This window comes from Platichthys flesus, chromosome 4, assembly GCF_949316205.1.
Source record: "Platichthys flesus chromosome 4, fPlaFle2.1, whole genome shotgun sequence".
In the NCBI taxonomy this organism is placed as follows: Eukaryota; Metazoa; Chordata; class Actinopteri; order Pleuronectiformes; family Pleuronectidae; genus Platichthys; species Platichthys flesus.
The window spans coordinates 15,334,767-15,360,714 of record NC_084948.1 but is presented as its reverse complement, the minus strand read 5'-3'; the positions used below and the strand labels follow the sequence as shown (position 1 = coordinate 15,360,714).

The 25,948-nt window shown below is 40.8% G+C and overlaps 2 protein-coding genes across 8 annotated transcripts; one reads left to right on the top strand and one right to left on the bottom strand.

Annotated features, from left to right (window-relative positions):
* Positions 1–312: 312 nt before the first annotated feature.
* Positions 313–2,935, top strand: LOC133951860 (thiamine transporter 1-like). 2 transcript variants are annotated; one of them, XM_062386080.1, is made up of 7 exons: positions 313–535; positions 763–998; positions 1,081–1,609; positions 1,817–1,895; positions 2,082–2,221; positions 2,351–2,492; positions 2,665–2,890. In XM_062386080.1, the coding sequence occupies exons 1-7, from the start codon at positions 389–391 to the stop codon at positions 2,757–2,759; spliced, it is 1,368 nt and encodes a 455-aa protein (XP_062242064.1). In that variant the 5' UTR covers positions 313–388; the 3' UTR covers positions 2,760–2,890. The 2 variants fall into 2 exon arrangements, with proteins under 2 accessions (XP_062242064.1, XP_062242063.1); XM_062386079.1 differs by having other exon boundaries at positions 315–535; positions 2,082–2,274; positions 2,665–2,935.
* Positions 2,910–25,608, bottom strand: agfg1a (ArfGAP with FG repeats 1a). Of its 6 annotated transcripts, none has more exons than XM_062386072.1 (14): positions 25,225–25,608; positions 17,016–17,109; positions 14,701–14,816; positions 13,500–13,665; positions 12,140–12,302; positions 10,941–11,060; positions 9,423–9,494; positions 7,828–8,043; positions 7,044–7,218; positions 6,393–6,472; positions 5,843–5,950; positions 4,322–4,474; positions 4,029–4,123; positions 2,910–3,815 (listed from the first exon to the last, which is right to left on the bottom strand). In XM_062386072.1, the coding sequence occupies exons 1-14, from the start codon at positions 25,389–25,391 to the stop codon at positions 3,756–3,758; spliced, it is 1,785 nt and encodes a 594-aa protein (XP_062242056.1). In that variant the 5' UTR covers positions 25,392–25,608; the 3' UTR covers positions 2,910–3,755. The 6 variants fall into 6 exon arrangements, with proteins under 6 accessions (XP_062242056.1, XP_062242057.1, XP_062242060.1 ...); XM_062386073.1 differs by having other exon boundaries at positions 4,322–4,459; XM_062386076.1 differs by lacking the exon at positions 7,828–8,043 and having other exon boundaries at positions 25,225–25,607.
* Positions 25,609–25,948: the final 340 nt, after the last annotated feature.

Here is a 25,948-nt window from a genome sequence, read left to right as displayed (position 1 = left end):
TTATGCAGTTTTTCTTCAGTGTTCTCTAACGTGTGCAAGACTATCATATCACCTAAAAAAATGGCACCATACAAAAGTCTAGTGTTGAGCTACCTTGTTTTACATATCTCCATCGAGGAGGTCATAAAGCACAGTAAAGCTGAAATTATTTTTAGTTAATTGAAGATAATGCCCTGATAGTGTTTACCTCCTTGCAACACATGTATCTTGGCTGGAGCTGGACTGTCACCAAGGTTGTGTTGCTCTTTGACTCTTTGGTTGTTGATTGACAAACTAAGCTCAACACTCGAGACAACCTCAGGCGCCTCCTTCATGGAAGAAAAGACGGAGAGAGTTGCACTCGAGGATCACAGCACCTCAGCTCAGACAGAAGTGAAACAGGCAGAGGATGGAGGCAGTGAAGAGGTGGAGGTCGGACTGGAGGTATCCCACCACTCTGCTGTGCATCTATGGGTTCTTCAGCACAGTGAAACCGATGGAACCTTTCCTCATCTTATACATGACAGGGCCCGACAAGAACCTGACAACAGAGGAGGTATGAAAACCCTGCAATGTCAAATATGTCATATTCGCAAAAATGTTTAATGTTGTAGTGCTACAAAAATCAGAGTTAGGGGTGTAATATAATGTTAGTACCAGTTAATAAGTGGTGGTTAAAATCCAGTCATGATTATAAAACCTAGATATAATGCAATTAAGTCCCCATCTTGCATACAACATACGTTTACACTTATCACTCTCACCATGTTGTCTCTCTGTCAGGTGAATAATCAGATTTTACCGGTGTGGACGTACTCCTACCTGGCTGTGCTGGTGCCGGTGTTCCTGCTGACCGACTGGTTGCGGTACAAGCCTGTGGTGGTGTTCCAGTGTGTGATGCTCTTCGTCACCACAGCTCTGCTGCTGTGGACTCGAAGTGTTCCCGCCATGCAGGCCATGCAGTTCTCATACAGTTTGGTGACAGCCTGTGACGTGGCCTACTTCGCCTACATCTACAGGTTGTGTACTAAAGGGTGAATAAGGCAAGTCAATGTTGGAGTGTTGGTGTAGCCCTGACATGTTAAATGTGGTTTGTTTCAGTGTGGTGGAGCAGAAGAGATACCTGAAAGCCACCTCTTTCTGCCGCAGCGTGCAGCTGCTTGGTTACACGGTGGGCTCTGTCCTGGGTCAGCTGCTCGTCAGCTTCCACCTCATGTCCAACGACAACATCGTGGTGTTGACCCTGGTGCTCACCTCCGTCGCTCTCCTTGTGTCCTGCCTCCTGCCTATGCCACGGCAGAGCATGTTCTTTCACCGCGTACAGAACACAAAGAGCAATGCAGAAGGAACAACAGATGCAAGTACATCAATGAAATCCCTGGAGGAAATTAAAGAGGAAAAGAGCAACACGAGCATAGAATCGGTGGAAGATAATACCAGGGCTAAGGAAGAAGTAGGGCCTAAAGTTGAGGACTTGAAGGAATCAGAAGGTTCACAGAGCTGCGGCAAAATTCTCCTCCAGCTGTGGAGAGATTTCAAGCAATGCTACTCCTCCAGACAGCTGCTCTACTGGTCTGTGTGGTGGGCGATGGCCACCTGTGGCTATAACCTGACTACCAACTATGTACAGGTCAGTCATGGAGCCGACATAAACAAGAGAAAGTGAAATGTGTCATACAACCAATGTACCAATCACAAGGTCAGGCTGCAGCAGATTATATTGTGCCACCCTCCCTGTTCGAATTGTAGATTAAGCAGGAAATTCCACTGCTGTAAATGTTCAAATGCAGGAAATCCCCCTGCCTGACACACAGCACATCCACATTGTACCGCGCAGGTGCTGTGGGATCATGTGCAGCCTTCTCAGAACTTCAGCATCTACAATGGAGGAGTGGAGGCCGTGTCCAGCCTGCTGAGTAAGAAGCATCAACTACAGTTCCAGAGCAGAGAACTTTAGGATTTAAGCTTTTATTAAGCCAAATCAAAAATATACTATGTTTGTTTGCAAAAGGGAAGTTACTTTTGGGGAGATGTCACATCCATGCTCCGAGTCTATTTCACTAATTTCTTCTACAATGATCCAACACCGATGTGTTCTGCAGGTGCATCAGCAGCCTACGGTGTTGGCTTCACTGAGGTGCGATGGGAGAAATGGGGAGAGCTCACACTGGGTGGATTCTCTGGACTTGGGGCAGCTGCACTGTTTCTCATGACCTTCATCGGCAACATATGGGTCTGCTACGTGGGTTACATCATTTTCAAGTGCATGTACATGCTGCTGATAACAATAGCCATGTAAGAGAGACATTTTGTTGTATATTTTACCCCCGTGGCTGAAGAAAACAGAAAACAAGCACAATGTGTCCCTCAGGTACCAGATAGCAGCGGACCTGACGATGGAAAGATATGCGCTGGTGTTTGGGATGAACAACTTTGGATCACTGGCTCTGCAGACCATCCTCACTGCTGTGGTGGTCGACAGTGGAGGGCTGGGCCTGGCCATCATTCCACAGGTGAGTGGTCTGATGTATTGCAATCACTCGAGGAAAAAAGTACTGCTCTGTTTTTCAGAATTGAGAAGATTGTTTTCTATAATCATGAGGAAAAAATTCCTCAAGTGATTGCAATATGCTTCTGTAGTTTATACGTCTACATATTACTTTTAAATCATGTTCTCTTTTGCAGTTCACCATCTACGCCAGCTACTTCTCCCTCATAGCTGTTGTTTTTTCACTTCGTGGACTGTTTACCGTTTGGAGAGCAACGGAAAACCAGACTGAGACGACGCCTCCAAACGAAAGCGAACCTCCAGACTCTATCGAACACAGGCTCTGAACGCAGGAGGTTTACCTGCAGGCTGTGATCACATGTCAGTTTAAAACAATAAGAAAATAAAAAAAGGCTTCAAATTACTGACTGCAAAACGGGAATATAGATCTTTTCTTTATACAAAACAAATATACAAGATTTCCATACAATCCATATAAATGAATGGTTTGGTCATTTCTTCTTACTTAAAATTCATTTTAATATATATATACTGTATATATTTACATATTAACTTAAAATCTGCTCATACCCAACGTAAGTGGTTTTCAGTTCATTACTCACACATGGATGTGGTTCACAACAGTATTAGGACCTGGGTCAGCAGGGCAGGAGATGGCAGAGAAATAAGTCCCCTACTCATCCATGATGCAACATTCACTTTCTTCCCCCCCTTATCTCAACAGCAGAATATGCATTCTTTTTTTCTTAAGTGAGAACAGTTTACCTTAAAAGGAATCCTGCGTAAATAGACAGGCTCTTTACAAATGACGGTAACTGGCAGTACCCATCAGCCTTTCCAAGCAACAGCTCCGTCTTCACAAATCTTGTGTTAGATACAAATACTGATATGCAAAAAGAGCTAATTTCTTAAAAGAAAACAATATGTACAGAAATGCAGCATAACAAATGAAATATATTGAATGCAATAACTTAGTTTTCAGCCAGTTTGATTATACATTGTGGCTCAGTGGAGGCCAGTTCAGTTCACCGGTTAAATAGAGACGAGGGGATCAACCTCTCCCTCTGCACACACCATCAATTGTGTTGTAGCCGTAGACGGCGGCGGCACTACTGTCTGTCGTTTCATTCCATCAGGGACAAACTGCGATAGAAAATACAAATCCTTACAAACATTGTGTTTTTAAAGCTACTTGTGAAACAAAACAGTGCAATAGGTGCAAGCGCGCCAGTTGTTGACCCTGTAGTGCAGCTGATTGAATGAACCGCTATAAGAAGGGATTTGTAGAGGAGCCTCCTGTCGGATACTGTGCAGGTGGAGCCGCACCCTGGAAGAAAACAGGGATAAACAAAAAAAAACGTCAGAGGAGAAGGATTGAGGAGGCTCAGAATAAATCCAGTTTAAATTGACAAAACGTGACAAGCAAAATCTTTTGGAACTGAAACTGTGGCAATGTAGTCAGTGGTATAAAGGAGGAATATGTTGAGGACATTCATTTTAATCTCATACAGGATATCAAGCCCTGAAGCTCCTTACTAACCAGGAAAGGGTTGCTTGAGAGCATAGGCCCAGCCATTGCCTGGCCGAAAGGAGTCACAACAGGCTTGGCCTGGCCAAAGGCTGGATATCCTCCACCTGAGAGACACGTACATCGTCATTTAGAACATATGATAAAACACGCAACCTGAAAATCAATTACTGTACATCACCAACAATACAAGTAGGACTACTTTTAAAAAAGGCATTTAAGTGCAACAACTACTAAGTCAGATGCAGTTTCCTAACTGATGCTGATAAGTCTAAAGTATATGTTCTCTACTGAGGCATACACACCGTTGGGTTGTTGGGGATATGCAGGAGGCTGAGGGAAAGGAGCCTGCCCAGGAAATTGTTGCTGGAAAGTTCCACTAAAGCTGGTGGGAAGGTTGAAGCCAGCACTATTACCAAATCCAGAAGGCATACTCATGGAGCCTGTGCCGAATGATGCTGTAACACAGCAAGAAATAAAGTGAACGATGATGACAAAACACTCTCCATCTACAACGTAAAAAGTGGTGTAGAAGTTTTACAACACACAATATAGCACAAACACACACAAAATATGTTAGATTATACAGGAGCTGGCACATATCAGTAGTAAAATAAACTTATTTAAATACTACTGATATCTGCAGTTTGTTATAAAAGCAATATACTGTTGTATGGTTGTAAGCTTAAATGAGTGAGATAATGAACAGGGGTTACAGTGCAGTCATCAATATAGAAAAACATAAAAACGACTACAGCAAACTAGGGAGCAAAAATATACCACTTATGATTTTCAGTGGGTTCATCAACTGCACATGTGACACTTTCATGCATAGTACGATACCATCATAAAAAACATACAAAAAACATTTGTAAAGTTTAAACACATGCAACATTTTAATTTGGTTGTCTGCAGAGAAGCTTTAGGAAAACAAAAGGGATGTGTGTTCACACGTCCGATATGAAGCTACCACACGTGTAGTGCAGCACCAGTGGCTGACATCCTACCGAATAACTACAATAATTTATGTAAGTTTGATAGAAAAGTGAGTTTCAATAATCTCCAAAGAGGGAGACAAGATTTTTGGTGCCAACTGTTAAGAGGAAAATGTTGAGGAAGCCATAGTCACAGAGATCTAAGATGAGCAATTAATACTTCTACTTACTTTTTAAGAAAGCAGAGCATAGTGCTCAAAACCAAAGGTGAATTCATGTCCTTGTGTACACTTTGTATTTGACTATATTATAAATCCTTCCAGGGGAGTAACACATTGTAATATGTATTAAGTATTTGGCTTAATGAGTGGAGTCTGATTTAATAAACTGCTTTGTTCTACAGACTCAGGCCTACAAGGTGCTAAGAGGATTTCCTCATACTTTGTATTTTAAGCTCAGGCTCATCATAATCCATTCTCTCCCAACATTTTCATGGAAAAAAGAAAGGCCCGTCCAGAGTGACGTGAAGAAGAGCCAAGTGACAGAGAGCACAAGGGAACCTACCAAAAGCCGGGGGGTAACCCTGCCCATGAAGAACCCTCATCAAGCCTGTCCAGCATGGCAAGAGCAATCAAAAACAACGGAATCTTAATTTCTACACTTGACTACCTCTTTTACCCTTCTTGTGCACAGAAGTTTGTCAGAGCTTTTCTGAAATATCCAGATTTAATAATTTTCCTCTTCTACTTGTATTTGACACTGCTTGTTTGATAATTAACCATTCCGGAAGTTTCTTTTAAAATTAAACAATATTAATCTGCAGTGCACTCTTGAACTAACTTATTTGATTGGGAGTTCACATGGGTGACACATTAACACAAGCATACACACCTGCTGCTGCTGCCACATGAGCCACTCTGCCGTTGCTCTGGAACGGATTGGTGGGAGGTGCCGCAGGGGCCACTCCAGGAGCCACGAACGGATTAGTTGACGGAGGTGCTGGAGAGAGGCATTGAGTCACCAAACATGAGTACAGACTATGAAACAGATCAGTTAACACCATGATCTCTGGGTGGTAAAACCCAAGACACTGAATCAGAAAGAATGGCATAATGCCTAGAAACAACTGTAATGACTTGTGCGGTAGATTGACAAAAAAACTAAACATAATCTCATAATCAAAAAGTAAGTAAAGCCTGACTTGATGAGAACTAGCTGCCACAGCTTGATGATCCAAGCCCTAAATCTCTGATCACATCTGCAAACTAGTATTGGTCCTAATAGTCCAAAGCTGGAAACTGCAAAAATCCCTTAAGCCAAATCAAGCTGGAATTACCTATGACTCACTGTACCTCACCACTTAGACATTCTTCATTATTACTGATTTCAGTTAGGGAGCAAAATAAGAAAACATTAGAAAAGAGCCTGAAGGTTCGCTCACCACCGAAACCGTGAGCCATGCCAGGCAGAGCCTGCTGTGCTTGTGCTGTTGACACCCCAGTCTCTGAGCCAAACACACTCCTGCAGTGAAACAACATCAACACATGAAGTCATCAGAGGAGCCAGCAAGAAGAGACGATCAAAGAACCTCCATAATGCTAAATGACAGATAAGGTTTGCACTGTATGTCTGCATGGCATGGTGCTTTGGATAAAAGTAACTTTGCCAGAAAATACAGCTGTGACTGTTTGTGTCAGGGATGTTGTGATTTGTATCACGTCTGAATAAAGTGTTGTTTCACAGAAGGTAATGTTTTCTGGATGTTTTTCTATTGTTAGGAGTTGACTTCTTGTCTGTGACATTGGGGATAAGATGAACCGTGAGAGTCCCCACTCTCACACAGATAATGATGATCCTGCATGCCAAATGAAAGATGCACAAATTCCCTGACATTATGTGAACTGTATTTCAGCCCATTGGTTCACATCTTTCAGATATTATACCCGTTATATTTTAGCAATTGGGTCTCCTGCACGCCAGAATAATCTAAACTAATTATCGTGTTAAATAATACGCATTAAGTTTGAATTCATACATTAATTATTCAAATTTTGTGCTGAGGTGTGTGTGTGTGTACTTTGCGTACTCTCACCCATGTGCAGTGGTGGTGTTGTAAACACTGGTGGTAGGGGCTGGGGAACCGAAGACTGTATCAAGCTCAGCGAGAGCAGCATAGCGATCCCCCCCTGTTGGCACCGCTGGCTGCTTCTGAGGAAAACCACCCACTCCAGCTGCTGTGGCTGAGCTTGCCACTACCGGAATACCCCCTGCAAACCAAGCAAACAAATAGCAGAGATTGGTTCAGTCTATGACAGGTCAACTAATCCAGGAAGAAAATTCCAACTAAAAAAAAAAAAAACACAAACAAAAAGGTCCAGGGATAGCTGCCATTTTCAACCTATTCAAAATAAGAAGTGGGAATAAATGTTCAATCATTAGAAAATCTGCATTTTCTACACCAGAATCAAAATAAACTAGTACCAGTCCAGAACAATTCACAGACACTTGAGAGCTAGAATTCTGCACAAGTGGCATAAAAACTGTCCAATGAAACCAATTCATGAGTCATTCCTAGAACAAGAAGCTAGTTCCACCGTGTGGATGTGCTTTCAAACAGGCTGGTTGCATAACACTGAGGCCATGAGATACATTAACAAAAATACTTAATGGTTTGGCCATCCCAAGACACAACCAAACCTTGGCCAAGCCAGACATTAGGCGACACAGAATAATGGGGGACACGTCGCCTGTAGAAGAAGACTCAAATCGGTATTCACTTGATAACATACTGCTTTGAGTTGTGTCAACTTTTGTTATTAGTCCACTCTACCGCTACATATGAGATCTATGAAACAGGCTAGGCAGGAGACGTTTACCTTGCTCTGTTTTGGCAGAGCTAAACACGTTATCCAGGTCAGCCAGGACTGCGTATCTATCAGCAGGGAGGCTAGTACTCTGTACAGCATCTTTGCCAGCTCCTGGTGAGTTACTCTGGGAAGAGGAACTGAAGGCTCCAAAGTCAGCACTACACGAATTGTGGAAGTTGTCAAATTTAGCAAAATTGGCATTTGCTAGTCCCCCTGAGGCACTACCTGTATGAAAGAGAGAGATTGAAGAGTCATAAGGGGGACCTTGATTGTTGTTTTTGAGTGACAGCATTAACATGGTGTAAAGGACAGAGGAAGCTGCATGGAGGGTTAATTTGGGGGGGGAGTCAGGCTCGGGCTGAGATACTTTCATTATCTATTGGATAGATAGCAACAGACTTATGAATGACTTCTTGCACGCTGTGCTATGCGGGCTCTCCATGAGCCTATGAACCTGAGAAATGTATGAAATTATCATTTATTTGTGTAAGAGTCAGTTGATGTACAGAGCCGCACCGGCTCAGTCCAGCACCATACTGTGGATCAAGGCAGTCACAGACAAAACCAGACAAAATGTATTAAATAAGACACAGATAACAACTTTGTTAGTCTGTAACCCTGTGATAGTAACTGAACTCTGTAATGAGTACACATTACTTTTAACCAGACCCAAGTTTGTAACTGGGAAAACAGAAATATCACACATTAATAAAAAGTCACTGTTAGGAGGGAAAAAGGTGTACACGAATCCCCAGCCTATTCAGGAACTACTGAGAGTTTTTCCACTGTAGTTTCAATTTGTTTCACATCTATTCTTATATTCAACAATCATGTGAAATCAGGGACTAATAATAATAATAATAATATTAATGTAATTCAGTTAGGATTCAGTTATTGTTTGTAATGCAATAATTGGACTAACTCATTCATATTTATTGTTCGAGAGACCATTAAAAGACTGTGGATACTGAGGTAAAACAGAATCATCACAGATTGGTCTGTGATCGTAAAGTGGAGATAAAGTGGGATATAGGTGGGTTTGGTAAGAAAATTAAAAACAGCCAGTTTGATCTTAACTAGTGGTTCCTTTCATGCAATATTTGCAGTGTTAAAATATTTAGCTAAGGATAAACAAACCTTTTCAGATAAATTCAACATATCCCAATGAAAAAAAAATATATAGTAGTTATTTAGATAGTTAGAAAGAGTGGACAAATCCTACAGATTAATAAATATTTATTTAACAGGCAAATAAAGTTTTTAGCATTAGCAGCCTGAGAAAATCAGGTACACCTGCTGTTGAATGTTTCCTCACGATACCAACTCAATGATGTTTTTGTAAAATGAAGTCAAAACCTTGAAATTAATAGCTATGTATCTGTGCTTTTTTTTATAGTAACTGATCTATTTCAAAATGTATGGTAGCAACCATTAGAGCTTATTATTCCTGATATTAACCGGCAAGATTGTCAACTGTGATGCAGACACAAAAAGACTAACATGCTGCGACACACATTAAATCTAGAGAAGAGCATTGGAAGACGCATTAGAGGTGGTGGAAAGAGGGGAAGCTGCTAGGGGAACAAGCCCAGAGAGAGACTTACTGTGTGCACCCTGGAGAGGCAGAGCAGTGGCAAACTCACCCATACTGCGGCTGGATGAGAGCACAGTGAATGCTGGAAGCCGAAAATCAAAGAGGGGCGGGTGGGATGGAGAAATGGGGCAATGAGCAACGTTAGACAGGGCGGAGAAACAAAGAAAAGACATCAGACAAACCATAGGAGGAAGAAAAAAATGTAAAGCACGAAAGCCAAAGCAAATCGAGCGGTGCAGAAGCAAAGGAGGAGAACGCACATGAGACAGAATGAACAGCTGAGGCCAGATAATTAGTCAGTGTCTGTGAGAAGGGGATCATCTGACCAAGCCACAATGGAGAGGGGGGATTTATCTATCAGGCAGTGGGCATGCTGAAGAGATCACTGTGGAGATCCACAATGAGAAGGCTACCTATATAGTCCTCCAGCAGAGGGCGCAGTAGTACATGTTATTTTCCAGAGACTAGTAGGTGGAGGCTTAGGTGTTTGATATGAGTCACTGTTTTTGTGTGAGACTATAGAAAGGTGAAAGTCCATCCCTCCATTACAGATAGTGCTTATTATTTGAGGGTCATGGGGGGGGGGAAGCAAACTACCTCTCACAATGGTCTTTGGACTGTAGGACAAGGCAAAGAGAGTAGCAAGAAAAAAGCCACACCTCCACTTGGGTTCGGCTGAGAGGTCAGCACCAAACACTGCAGCACCGTGCCGCCCATGAGAAGGAAAGGTGCTTTTTTTAAGGGCAGGAAAACACTGTTACTGCTGAGGAAATACTCATGATGTGTGTATTATAACAGCATGATGATAAGTGCATCATTACTCCTTCATGAAATATTGTTAGACCCTAATATCTACTATAGAACTAACTAAATATAATAACAGTCTATCTAATAGCTGCACATTGATCGTTATATACTTGGTCACTTGTATCCAATAAATATATAATTTATATATTATATTGCCTATTCAAGAGATAAAAGTCTGAATGCTTTAGTGTGGTCAGTGTCCACTGCTCTAGTGTACAACAATCCCATTCGTTTCAAGGATGGGTTTGTTGTTGATTATTCAAACAAGTGGGCTACTTGTGTCAACCTATCAGAGACAGAGCAGACTTTTAAAGTAGGTCAAAAGAGAGATATGATACGATAAGAGGAACTCGAAAGCACATTGTTATGCTCTACGCCTCAGGCACATGCAATGTAAACATATTGTCATTTGTTCCGTTTCAACGGCTCTTTCTTTTGCTGCAAGAAATCGATGTAGTAAACTTGCACCGCTGTTTGTAAAACTAGTGCCGACAGGCCTTTTATATTATACATTGAAAGAATGGATATTGAATGTGTGTAACGCAGAGAAAATACCTACAGCAGTTAAAACACACAAAACATCGATGACTTGACAAAAAACGATACTGACAATGTGCTGTATTGACAGAGGATGTAAATGTTCTCTATGTCTGTGCATACAAATGTTATATAAATGCAAGACTGATTTTGATGTGTGTGCTTGTCCAGTGAGGAGAACTACCTGTATTTGAGGGTTGGAATGGGGCTTGAGGTGCGGAGGGGAAACCACCTGATGTCGCAGAAGTGCTCCCAAATGCGTCAAAATTTGCAAAGTCGACATTTGCGTTGGCATTTTGTGCTTCTGGAGGTGGTGTCAGGATGAGGTTCAGACAAGAGCAACAAAAGACAATGAGAGGATAACAACGGATGAGACAACAGGAGAATGAATATAAAAATGACATGGCATGGGTGACAGATTGCTTAAGCAAATACGATGGATTAGGTGCTCAATGTGAGATGTAATCATGGAGTGGTTTAACTAAACAATAATATGCATAACAGCCTTAAACAACAGCAGGATGGTCCGACATTCATCCTCTCCCATGAGATACTGTCTGGACTCCTTGTTGAGCACACGCAATATACGCAAATCATTCGTCTGTGCTAATGTTTGCGATGTGGAGATGTGTGCATGCCACTTAGGTTGCTACATTAAGTTGATGGCTCTTTGAGGGGGTGATGACATTTTTCTCCATGGCAAGAAAACACTAACAGCCCCATGTTAAAGACATTAGTAACCATGGAGATGTATCTGTCCATAGCACCTCTAATGCGCTTCCTTATACCATGGCCACTGGAGATTCTAGAGTCTGAGTGGCTGGAAGTATGGATAAACTTTCAGTAACCAGATGGTATGCGAGGGCAATGATGACAGTTTATTTGCGATTCTGAATTGATGCGCCAAATTGTAACTGTACGTAGAGACCGCCACAGCTCAGCTTCAGTTTGAGGTATTAGTGTAGCAACCAACAAGCAACTATGAAGGGAAATAGGCTTCTCATTGACAACCATTTTAATGTAATTTTAAATGTGCATCATATTTGATGTAGTTCAACAGATACAGCCACAATCTACAAGAGCTGTTGAATATAATACGGCATCATTTAGAATGTGACCATCTCTTTAAGCATCTGAGACGTTTTAAATGGCTGCATCAGTAATGATCAAAGTTTAGCAGTGACATTATCTGCTAATGTTCTCCAAATGCCTACGGACAAATAAACATTTTATTATAATTCAGATCAAATGTATTGATTTTTCGATATCGCCCTTTCGGTTTTGGTCCTTGTAGATCCTTTTTCAATGTTTCATTGCCTTTCGATTGACATAAAATTACCCTTTTGTTTTATGTTACAGTAAAGCAGTTGGTCTGTTCCTTACTTGTGTGGCTGTTGAATTGTGCAAAGTTAGCAAAACTGGAGCTGGCGCCTGCGTTCATATTAGGCGGGGCAGCGAAGATGTCTCCACCCAAGTCACTGAGAAGGTCAAACTTCTTGTCATGGAACTGCTGCTGATGGATTTGTCCACGGCTCACCACTGGAGACTGTTGGAGTCAAAAGACAGGTTAGAGACAGTGCAAGTATGTGTTGGTGAGAATGCTAATGAACAGCGGTTACCTGAAAACTAAACAAGACAAGACAGAGACTAACAGGTAATATGTGTCTGGCAGTCTACAGTAAGCATTTATAAAATAGCTCCAATCTATCACTGGTTGTGACATTGGTTTGTAAAGAATCCAACTGTGCGATTCATACCTAAATGTGCGCTAACTGACCGATATAAAATATTCTAGATTTAACGGGTGATATTAACCCTTACTAGGGATGTCACAAAACTCAATGTCAACTTGATACCAAAAGTCTGAAAATGTGAGGAACTTTTATGTTCCCTCGACAGTACCATGGATAAAGATGTGATACTTCCAGGATTGGTGTGGACAGCATTATAATAAAACCGCAAGTGCTGTAGTCTGACATTAAAATGCAAATGGAGGAAGAGAAGGAAGGAAGAGAGAGAGAAGAGCTGACAGAGGAATAATAACAACATGAGGAATGATGCATTGTGCTCATAGGTTTAGCAGGCTACCATCGCTATTTTTCAGTGTGTCAAAATATAACACAAATATAATAAATATTTTCATACTAATGATCTGTCACCATGTTTAAATTACAAGTTAGACAATGATTACATGGAATGGTATACGTGTGTGCAGTATCAAATATGATGAAGGGGTCACTTGTACCAATATAAAATAAACAATTCCTGGAATCACTGCATCTCAACTTCGTTCTTGTTGCAAGTATCGAAGACAAGGGATGTATTTATTCAGCAGACGAGTCAGTCACTGTGCACTTTCTGAGTGTGAGACAGTCATTTAGCCATCTGCTGAGTTCACTACCCAAAGTGGTAACATCTACACTTTTAAGCTACCAACCAACATTGGTGTGAAGAAATAAAACAAAGTGGAACCGAATTAGCTTTATAGCATTTAAGCTATGAACAGAAATATATTGCTGAGATAGAGCTTGTTATACATCTTGCAAATTATATATTGCTGATGTTGTAGTTTTCTTCTAAGGCTTGCATAACATGTTCAACAAGCACATTCTAATTTAGTACCTTTAAATATTTTTAAAGTAATATGTTGAACCCTAGTAGCCCTTGCAGGATGAGCAAAAATGTCTAGGGGATAATTACAGATTCAAGGCGTGTGCATGTGTGTGTGTGACACAAATCTCACCTGATTTGGTGGGGTGTTCTTGTTGAGGTGTAGGGAGGGGGCAGACTCCCCAAGCAGGGACTTGAGTGGTCTAACCTCTGGGGTGCTGCTGGTGCTGCTGTTTGACGATCCAGAGATGGAAGCATGGACTGATGCCACTACTTTGGCTTGATCAGCAGATACGTACCTGGAAAACAGTTATGACAACAGTTCATGACATCAAACCTTACAAGAAATACACCTTCAAAATAATAAAGAAAATGATATATTTACAGAAAAAAGTAATTGATCTCATAAAATATACTTTTGGTTAATGAGATCATATTTAAGATAAACTGACATAATCAAGGGTTTTCAAAATAATGGCACATAATTTGCATTTGAATAAGTCGTTATGCAAATCCAAACAGGAAAAGTTTATTTGAGTGCAAATGCGATTCATATCCTGAGGAGGAGCCATGAGTCATTGAAACTAACAGTTATCACATGGTGCAGAAAAATGGCTGGTGTATGTAATTGTGTGTTTTTGTGTTAGAGAAGAGAGGCTTTTGTGAGTGAGAATGCCTGTCTGCAGTCAATGGAGACATGTTCAGACATGCACTGCTCATTGCTCTCGTTTTAGACAGAACTAAGAGGCAAACCACTAAGATGAAAAAGCACTGCTACCTCACCTAATAGGTGGATTAAACTAATGATTAACTATATGGTACATAGCCTGAACGATTACCTGAATACCCAGAAAAAAACATCTTCTGCGGTACGTCTCAGTCTTTTGTGGAAACAGTAAAACTGCATAAACCAACAGTTTAACTAAATCAATATTGACTGTTAATGACAAACTATAACTTGACAGGCACTTGTCGGTTCAGTCTTTCATTACTTTTATTTGTTTAAAATAACTGATCTCGTTAGCTATGCCCCTCGACAGTTACTATGACCACTTGGAACTATGCTAAACCTCATCTGAATAAAATTAAACCTATAACTTCATGGAGCAACTACATCTTGTACATACCCCAGCTCAACTGTGTTGACCTACATTGTGTGCATTTAAAGAAAGGTATCTGGTGGCTTGCTTGAGGGAAACTGCTCTGAGCTGCATGAGAGACATTCCAAGACTCGGAGAAGACAAACACAAAGAAAACCAACATGTCTCCACAGTGCACATTGTTGGGGGATTCTATGTGCCTCTTCATTGCCATCTTGTAAAACAGACACTTACCATCGCTTCTTCTCGTATTTGTCTTGAAGGAACTCCTTGACTTTCGGTGGTTCTCTGAAGTCTGGTACTGAGGAGATTCTGTCATCGAAAAGGCCGAGCCAGATCTGTTTACATCCCTGGAACACACAGAGCAACAGAACATGTGACTGTGTAGGTCTAGGTGCAGACTTGATAAAATCTTAAACTGTCTCACAGATATTATCCTTCTTTTCAATTTTATGTATCTTTTTGATAAGTAACTTACTTTCTGTAAACAGTTTTCACTTTAATACCTACTTTTCTATGGTTTTACTTACTCACTTCTAGTATTTATCTTTATCTATACTGATCTCCATTAGTAGGTTATTATTTTAACATTTTCACTTTCTTAAATTGCCTTTATTCTGCCAAGCAAGTTGTGTCGCATGCCTAGTACGAAAAGTCTTATACAAATAAAATTTGAAGGATTGATTGATTTAGTTATTTGCCATATTTTAATGGTGCCTGACTTTCATGTTACACTGGCTCAGTGTATACAGATCTGTCTCACCTTGGCCTTAGGTTTTGGATAGCATTCCTAAAGTATTTGCCTAATCCAGTAAAGAGAGCTTGACATGTTTCATGCACGTGTGCACTCAGTATAGGGTGCCGCTTTGTGGATGAATTGATTGTGCTGCAAGAGCCAGCATGGCTCTTTTATTGTTCATATGCTTCTGCTGCTGATTATTCTAGGATGGCTTTGGATCACATGAACATACTCACAGGCTACTTTCAAGCTCACTGTTACTAGATGTTATGCTCACTAGAATCTAGAATTGAGTGCTCTCAGTCGAGAGAAAACAGTAGTTTTTGTTATTGATGTTTTCTGGAAGCTGGTGAAAGGAGAACCCAGGCAGCAGCAGAAGATTTAAATGTAGACTTGATGCATCAAGGAGACCAGAAGGTGAAACAATATACCAAAACGCTAACAGAGTTACATAAGCAATTGTCACCACCAATTCTGAAAATGTCTCCCCATCCCCATATATCTCCCTCTACGTGTGTCAAGCTTTTCAATTGCATATCCATGAATGGTAAAGGCTTAAGTATTTCTTCCTAAATCACATTGTGTCCTTACGTCTTGCCACTGGTGAAATATGCAAAAGAGTGGAAGTTGGTGCCTCTCTGTCTGGTGCATGTGGTTAGATATGAAAGTCCCTAAGCGTAGACAGTACAATTTACTGTTGGTTGGCCCTTTATCTACAACATGACCTTGGGTACTGTTTGGAGAGAGAAGGGAGTATGTGTGTAATTAGACAAGCACTATTCTCAAAAACGTTCAACAGTCAAGCAACCTTGAGCATGTATGGATCAGCTCCAACCTTGAGTCTCCTGCATGACTGCCTGCACTGCCACTTTGCTACAGCTGGTAATAGACTGTGCTTCCCAGGTGACATTGCTCCATTTCATACCTCCTTTACCAGAAATGGCTTTTGAATGATGATTCACTTCTGTGCAACAAATACATGCTCCTACTCTGTGTGGTTTTGATGGATAAGTGAGATCTAAATAATTTAAAAGACAGGGAGGAAGTTTTCAAGACAAGTTTCAATACAGTTCATGAAATACCTGTGTCAAGGTGTAATTGGGTCACTGTACCCGCAGACTCACAACTCCACTGAATCTCCACATTCAATAGACGCAGAAATATGTAATCATCCCAGTGATATCCTCTATCTGGCCACAACACTGAATTGGCTTTCAGGGCTGATTTGTTTTACACCAACTCTTGAGAGCTGGGTCTTGTTCAGCGTTCTTCACTAGCCGTGCTTTTGTGTTTGTGGTGGGTGGTGCAATTGATAAACAGCCTTGCAATAAATACTTTTACACGAGATACTGAACCCAGATTTCCCCTGATGGCTGTGCCGACAGTGTATGGGTGATGTATGATACAAAAGATGCTTCACATAAATGCACTAGATTCGATTTTGTTGTCTGAATCTTTTCTGCAGTTTGACTTGCATCCCAAGACATCCATATAAGAGAACAAAAAAGATGTCTACAAACCTTACGCACAAACAGATAACATTGCGTCAGACATTTAAAAACAACTGGCTGTACAAATAGGTGAATGGCAAAACTGTACAGTTAAGCGCACTGTACTGTAAAACTTTATGTCCAGATTTAAAGGAAGTAGAATTTTTATATTAATTCAAATAGCAAATGCAAATGTATGATAAAACATGAAGATAAAATGGTAGGCTTAAGTTGACAGTCTGTAAAGAACACCTGCCAAAGCAGAAGGAAAGTTGACCCCAACCTTAATTAACAACTGTGACAGGGCAGAAAGTTGTTACCTCATTCCCATGTTTTTGTAGGAACTCGATTTCCTGTTGCGTGAAGGTCGTCATGGAGATGGACTTGACTCTGTGGGGTGGATTCAGTCCTCGTCTGTAGGTGAAGAAATGAAAACAGGGGTTAGGGTTTTAATCTGAAGACACTGTACATAAAACCTCATCTGGACATAGACAAAATGACCCCTCTCAGGGTGGGGCCATTTAATTAGCAACAATCTGACTTGCTGGGGAGAGTTACTGGGGAGAGGGAGACAGCATCGCAGAAGGATATGAAAGAGACAAATAGAGACGGAGAGAAATATTGGTGAAAAAAATTGAGCAGAACAAAGGAATGGGTGAAACTTTCTCCAAACTGCCAATGACAGAACTGAAGTTGTCAGCACAGTAAAAGACTGAGCGATCTCCCTTAATATAGAAACCTCCATTATGGAGTAACATCCATTAGCTCACAGAAGCTCTGCTCATTTTCCTGAGCAGGTCACAGCTCATGCTGCAGCGGCTCAAATTGAAAATACCTCCCAAATGTAGTAGTTGAAAAGGGCCTTCATTAGGAAGTTATATTAAGCTCCAGGCCTGAGTCTTTTTCCTGGACCCACCAGCAAAGTGAAAACTAATGTTGTTCTGGCTTCAAGGTTGCCACCTATTTTGTCTGCTAGGGTGACCAATCAGCATTTAGAATTCAAGCTTGCTGCTTTAAAAGCTACCAGAGTGTAACGGCTGAGCACAGCAACCATGAGAATGATGAAAAGACAACTTATTGCCATACAGTTTAAAACAAGAATCATATTAGGGATTCTGGATGTTTACTTAATTAACCCTGAATTATTTTGGTCAATGCCAGTATGTTTATTTGACAGTTGCATGTGACAGTCACAGTGATATCAAACTCTACACTGCTGGAAACTTTCAACAAGAAGAGGCCATAGCGAGAAGGAAGAAACTGTCCACTTTAAACCAGAAGCCAGATTTGTTGTACACATGTGAACATGTGGAGGCTTCCTGCTACAAGTATGTTGCAGCATTATACAGATAAAATAATGTGATATTTGGTTTTACTACTTATATTATCAAAGAGATTAGATTATGTAAGGAACGTCATATACATGGCATGGCACCAATCAGAAGTTACATTTTTCATTATTAAACAAGCACTTTCATGTTTTAATGAAGAAAGTCTATATATGGAGATGATTCTTTCATCCACATACAAAAAATGTGCTCAAACACTCGTTAAGCTTGAATTAAATCACTACATAAAATGTATTACATTTAAGTGGACCACGAAAAGTAACACTAGTGCACAGCAGATAGATAATAGAGTCCAACAGGAGCCTTAGGGTAAAAGGTTACTGGTCTCTACGTGTAAATTGGTCACATAGCATACCAGCCACTTCCACAAGTCAATTTTCAACCTGTGGAAAAACACTATAGGGCTGTAAAATGGTAATTTGAAGTAGGAAGCCGCCATCCCAACTGAACAGCACATCAGTGACTGAGAGTATTGTTCTTTGAATAAGGAAACCATTAATGAAATGGAAAGCTCTCATCCAATATAGATGATAGACAGACTTGGACAACAGTGGATGTGCAAACGTCTCACATACCATCAGGAAATGCTCATGAGAATCTGACCAACAAGCAGATTGGATAACTAAATGAAATTAATTCATTCTTATTTTCATGCAAAGTATTGAAGTGTACCGAAGAACATTTGAGGAGTTCTCACAGTCCAATGAAACAATCCATCGGTTTACATGTAAGGTTAGAAGAAAGTAGATGATACATCTCTAAAATAGGCCTTATAAATCTCAAGTTGTTTTTGAATTCAAACATGTTTCAATGACAGTGGTGTAATCACATGATAAAACTAGTCACATCTTATTATAACAGCAATTGCTCCAATTTTTACTCCTGCCATATAAACAAGGGTGGAACTTGCTTTCATTTCAAATGAGCTGCTGTATGTCTAAATGATTGCAGACTAGGTGTTATTGAGACATTCTCAATTGACAACTGATTTCGTATCCTCCCTGTTCTCTTGTGGAAAAAAGGACAAACAGCTGGAAATCAAGATATCCACTATTTCTCCAAACTTTTATTTTTTAGAAAACTTTTTCAACTTTTTTTGCTAAGATGTCTGAGCAGCAGCTGCTCATTCCCTAGTCTTAAATGCCTGTTTTTCTCACACACCGTGTTACGTCTCACTTGCATTTCCTTAGGCTTGAGTGGGCCTACAGGTTAAAGAACTTTGGTCCTGAATTTGTTAAAAGGTAACACATTTTCTCAAAAAATGTGTTACGATTAGGATTTTTGGGGCCACAAACTGATCGCTGGATGCAGTCTAAATCGATACCAACTACCAATCTTATTTTCAGAAATCAGAAATACTTCACGGATCCCCGAAAGGCAACTGGTCCACAGTACAGTTGCTCCATTGTGTTATCTGAATGGTTATTCTGGTCTCGGCCTTTACAGAGACCACCAATGAAACTATTCAAAACATAAATCAGTCTATATCAATCAGTGGCCTAGTGCTTACTTAAAATGTTACTCGTCTACAAACAGACAGAACAAAGAACTTACAAAGATTAATTTAATGGGAATACTAATTGTGGTTAGGTACTTACTCTGCCTAGCATAACTTATCATTTGGTGATAGGTTACCTTATTAGAGTCTACAGTATTTGGTGGGAAAATTATGTAATCACAAATAAACTAAATGCAGTATTAACATAGATTAAGTTGAATTTATAAAGAATTATTTGCTTACAGCTGATACCATTCAATATTTAGTTGCTTCTTTTTGTAAGGGGGTCATTACAGTTCTCCGGGGAATAAGATCGACAGTGTCACAATTACAAACACAATGTTATACACATAGGAGGAGCCTAAAGTGAAACACTAGCCAACACTGCTAAATTATTCACTGCTGTCACCCCTTACACAAACCTGTTCTTATCTCCACCCATTCTTTACACATCCACTCATCGGCCGACTGTACAAGCTCTAGTTTTAATAATAAGCTCCGACAGGATCATAGATACCTGGATGTTAACAACCAGGTGTCTATGTCAATTAACACCCAAAGATCATGTGTCTACTGCAAAAAACTGTCCATACGTTTCCACCTTAATATGGAGTAGCTCCACGGGATCTACTGGGGCTATTTCTGGGGTAATGTATTTATGATGTTGTGGCCACGGTTATGTCATGGTGGTGTCAGTTTGAGAGGACAGATGAGGTCAAAGAAATGACACAAACCAAAAAGAAAGCCTCTTAATGAAGCATGTTTCAACATTTGAAGGATCTGACTTGGAATTTGAAGTGGCTTCATTGCCAAATCAATCTAGACAAATAAAATAGCAGTTTAAGTTACTATTAATTAACTCAAAACACAAGAGGCAAACTCATGTCACAGAATGATGAAACCTTTACCGAAAATCAGAAGACAAAATGTGTGAGTAAGTCTGAGTGTATTTGTGGTTTAATGTGTTGTTCAGTGCCCTGAGGAAGGCAGATCAGATCCTAGTCTCATAAAGATGAAACTAGGTCAGACATGGTGAAAGTCCCATGGCCCCCAAGGCCTAAAATATGATGGTAGTATCTCTAACCAGTTGTCCAATTACTGTAGACAGATACTGTAGTTTACACTACTGTGCATCAAATACACAATGTCTTCTTGTATAGTTTAGTTCAAAGTCTTTCTCAACTTATTCACAAACCTGCAAAAGAAGGAGCCATGATATATACTGGCTCTTTTCATATCCAGTGACTGTGATACACAATATAGCTGTCCAACCATTCCCATGTTCTGGATTCCAGTCGGGTAATGAGCCTAGCAACACAATGTTATAGCCCTACAGACCCACACTTATTTCTGCTAAACAAAGTAGATATACAGAGTAATAGTATTCAGCAATAGTCAGGCTGTGTGGTCATTGAAGGTGTCAGCTTGAGGTCAGTGTTTGTAAGTCAGATGTTACAAATAGAAAGACGCCAACACCCAGGAGCCGGGGTGTGATATTTTTTTTCAATGGTCTATTTTATGATCAAGGTTTAAAAGCTCCGTATTTATCATTGGATACAAGTTATAAACTCGACCTACACTCTTCCTTTGGCAGCCAGTTAATATCCAAATTTATTGCAAAATTGACATCCATTCTCAAGGACTCACACTGTGTTTGGGGGAATCCACAGTAATCTCATACTGCTGTTTTTTTGTGTCTTTTTTGGAGGTTTGTTGACAAAGTCAGACCATCTTAACTCTGCCATATACTCTGCTGAGTGTGAGTGTGAGTGTGAGTGTGTGTGTGTGTGTGTGTGTGTGTGTGTGTGTGTGTGTGTGTGTGTGTGTGTGTGTGTGTGTGTGTGTGTGTGTCTGTGTGTGATGCAGACAGGTAGTCAAGGTAAGGCTATCTGCAGGTGAGGTTCCCTGTTACATTGCATTTTTTCCCAGAGAGTAGCAATGTGCAAATGTGCATGGTGTGATAACTTTTCATTTTTATACATATGGCATACTGGCAAAGTGGTATACCAGTAGCAATATTTATGGGGAGTATTAAATTATTATTTGGTATAAATTAATTTAAATTACTTACATAAACAATATTGAAGGCAAGAGATTAGCAATTTAATCAAACCATTGCTTAACTTAGCTAAGTCAACTTTTATATCCTGTCTACTAGATAGCATAGTGCATCAAAGAACATAATCACATATTGCACAATAAAATTATTATGACCCACTCACTAGTGTATTTCAGAACAGCTAAGCTCCAGGGCGAGAGAAACTGGCAATGCCAAACCTCAAACGAAAAGAGAGGCTACATACCAGGCTTCACATTGCTGCTCTTAGTTACTACAAAAAAGATCTTTTATACCTTCTCTATTCATAATTGTTAGTGGTTCACCATTTAATCACCATTTACACCTAGTGAGAGCATCCGAAATATGCCAGCCATAAAATGTTAAACTTATGACACCTTTTTAAGACGTCAAATGTCAAAGACACAGTTTAAGTCATGTCTGCTAACTTGCCATTGATTATTATTGCTGTGAACCTTTGCTGTCAGTCATGATCTCTGCCGTAGCCTTCAGCCTCTGTTGCAGCCCTGCTTACTCAGGAGCAGATAGGCCAAGTGGGGTTACTTCCTGCCATGGGCAGTTCTCCAGAAAACAGACATTGTAAGTGGTATACCTCCTGGGAAGGTCTCCACCTTCAGAAGGAATGTGTTTACATAGCAGATTTCAACTCCACCCTTTCAGCGACCATATAGGGTCAGAAGGGTGTTCTGAGGATATGTGATTGTGCCCCTGCCTATCACCCCCAAACCATGTTACTGCACCAAATGCAAATTCTATGCATAAAAAATACTTGTAAGTTTCAAAAGACATTGTTTAAATCACTAATAAAAAAATGTCGTGACATATGAAATGTTTACAAGGAGGGATATCAGTGTTAAGGGGCTTTCGTTGTAAATTAAAAAATTGAATCAACACTGCCTTGTTCCTAAAACAGTCCGAAGTATTCATCATGTCTGAGCATGAATCTTTACCCGAGCTCTCTCACAGTGCCGTCATCTATGCTTCTCTAGAATTGAAAGGAAAGAAGCGGCAGACAATGAACTCTCTGCCACTTCCTGTTACACATATTAAAACCAAAAAAATCACATGCTGCTGATGTAGCAGCACAGCAATGACATACCACTTCCTGAGCCTTCAAACTAAGGCTTCCTGCATGCATCTCACAGACACCAATCCTATCAAGCCCACACTCCTCTGCTCGGAAGACTGTTTTACTAGCACCCCCCTCCCCCAGACACGATTTGTCTAAATTAAAAAAAGTATGTGAGATCTACAGAAGACGAGAAAACAGGAGGAAGCGTGATCTTGAGCTATAAAATAAGTAAATTAACTCACATTAAAGGCTTCAACACCACAGGGTGAGCAGATGGGAAATTCACAGTGGACCCCCTACAGACCCACTGGTGAAGTGAAATGGAGGGCAAGCTCTGCCCATCAGTAAGCACACAACTAATCTCATTCTTTTCTGCTTTATAGTTAAAAAAAACTTCCAAGATGACAGAGCTAAAACTGTTTGCACAGATTAGGTCTCAAGCCCAAGTCAAACAAGGTCTGGAAGTTGGGTAAAAAGTCTGAGGGACAGGGGCTTTTCAAATGTGTAAAATGTTCCACTGTCGACTAATGCACCTAAAGTCATCTGTAGGGAATTGATGACTGGAAAAAAAAAAACGTTCCTTTTCTTGTGCAAAATCATTAGAATGATAATTTCTCAAACGGAGAATGGCAGGGTGATTTCCATAAAGCATTAAGGAGGCACCAGTGCAGGCTACTGGCAGGATGACCAGGACAGGATGGGCAGATGACCAGCTTATCAAGTTACCTGCTAATCGCCAACCACCACTTGAGGGTTTTCAATTACAAAAGCCTGTGATAAGCAAGGATATTAACTATTTCTTTACGTGTTATTTACACCACACCTATGATGCCATGTCTGTAACCGTGATCTAGGTATAAAAGCATATGCAACAGGTGAGACAATATGCCAAAGCAGTTAGAAGAAAGCAGAATAATTACAAAATGTCTTAAGGGGGAAAGTAGTTATGCAATATGGATAATATAACACAAACATTTCCTCCATGTTAGTATGTCATGGAAGAATTTGATCTGAAGAATTTTTTAGATGCGTATAATTGTCATTATTGTGTTACAACAGGCTGGATATCTTTCTACATTTGGGCTAAACGCACACATATCCCCAATGACCTTTTTTAAAGTGCCACATTTGACAGCTGAAATTGAGGTGGAATACTTATTAAGAACAAACGGAATGCTTCACTAATCCCAAATCCCAAGCTACAGATGCTTGGTTACACAACTGCAGACCAAAGATTTAAATCAGGCTAACCCGATCTAAAGTCAAACCCCCAGCTACACTGGAAACATCAATGAAGTCTGTAGGTTTTCGGTATGAGTCGCTGTGCCAGGTAAACTACTGATATGAGATAATATGCAGAGAAAAGAGAGAAAGTCATTCTGGTAATATTTTAAGTGCAACACTTACAGGAGATGACTGGGCTAAATGCAACTGATGATGGCATGAAAACAGATACTGCATTCATCAGTCCAATCTCAAAATGATGCGACGTTCGAAAGACTAAGTACCATCTTGTAATATTTTGCAAAACAGATTGTTATTGAAACCAAACAGATTTCTTCTAGGTTCTATTAGATGTAATAACTTGTATATAAAACTGTATATATTATTAAACACAACCAGGGGCAGGGCCAGTTTGAAATTTGATTTGGCCAATGAAGTGCCTCTGTCCTGTCAATTAACTGCATACAAAAGTCACCTACAAACAAAACTAACAATAAATATAAGGAATGTTTATTTTGTGTTCTATTTTTTAAGATGGCATCAGCTTTATATGTTGGCTGAAGGACCTGATCGATTCCAGAAAGGTCTGATTGAAGCCATGTCTCGTTACATGAGAGAATAATTGATTTATTGGGAGGAGGGCTGGGCGTCGAAACAATATCAATAGTTATTACAGTATAATTTTCATCAAAAGCAACATAACTAAGGGACAATATAAATTGACTCATTGTGCTGGCCCAGTGAAGAAGAACCTCACATAATGGATCAGATTAGTAACATGTTTAGCAGTTTATCAATTCATTCTCTGGTGACGACAGTTTAGAACCACAATCTTCAGTCAGGAGCAAGAATCAACCTTGACACGTTATCACTCATCATGATAATAATCCATTTCGACTGGTATGGTGCTTTATATTTCTGAATACATTTGGCCATTTTGTCAGCCAGCCCTATTAACCAGAACCAGCTTTCAGTTAACCAGGTTACTACTTGTTACTTGCAAACGTTCCCAGCAACTACTGGTGCCCCCCCTGGTTAGCATTAGAAGCTGGAGTCAGCTAGCACCCCGGCTGCTTTGCTAGCATGCCGTGGCCAGAGCACTGGAGCGCACCCCGCCCAACACCAGAGCCCCGCCGAGACAATGTCACGGCGGCTCCGCTCCCACTGACACTGCGAACCACCGGCTCTACGTTTAGCTAGCGCCGCTCGGGCTAACTGGTTCACATCGTCCCCCTGCGTGGCCGCTGCATCGTTTAAAACCCGTGTGCGCCATGTCTGAGCTAAGGTCACCCGGCGACTTAATACTCACAGGATGCCGGAGCAGGAGGTGCACACGAAGGAGCCCACGGTCATGTTGGCGTAGGTCGGGCCGCGCTGGTAGCAGTCGAAGCACTTTCTGTTGGGGGGCAAACTCGTCATCTCTCGCAGCATCTTCAGGTGTTTCTCCTCCTGTTTTCTCTTCGCGCTCGCCGCCATGGTGGGGACTCTACACGCAGCACGGTTGAATAAAAGCCGACGGGAGACAACGCGGGAGCTCCGACTACAACAAAGGGCTGAGCTTGCTACCGGTGGCCGGGTTGGGCTGCTGCAGACAGGGGGACCGGGGGTCGCGCAGGTCGCTCCGTGGTCGCGGCGGCCTCGAGTCTCCTCGAACAAGGAGGCGTTGGATCAACGGCCGCTAACGGAACTAGAGAGTTACCGCCCCCTACTTCCGCCTTCGTTCAAATCCCGTTATGCAGACTGCGCCGCTTCTTTTTGGGCGAGAGCCAGAAACATGATATTTTGCATTAAATACCCCCCCGGCTGTTACAGCAAACACACTATAAGATTAATATGTTGTGATAACCATGCATTACAATAATTAATGCAATTTAGTGGCCGACAATTACGTTGCTCAAATTCCGAAAATTTATTTCATCCTGGGCATTTTATTAGGTGTCGACAGGGGATTTTGATCTATATTCATGCAATTGCAATTTCGTACGTTACTCTAGCTGTAATTATCGATTGCTGCAGTATATTGAAAACGAACA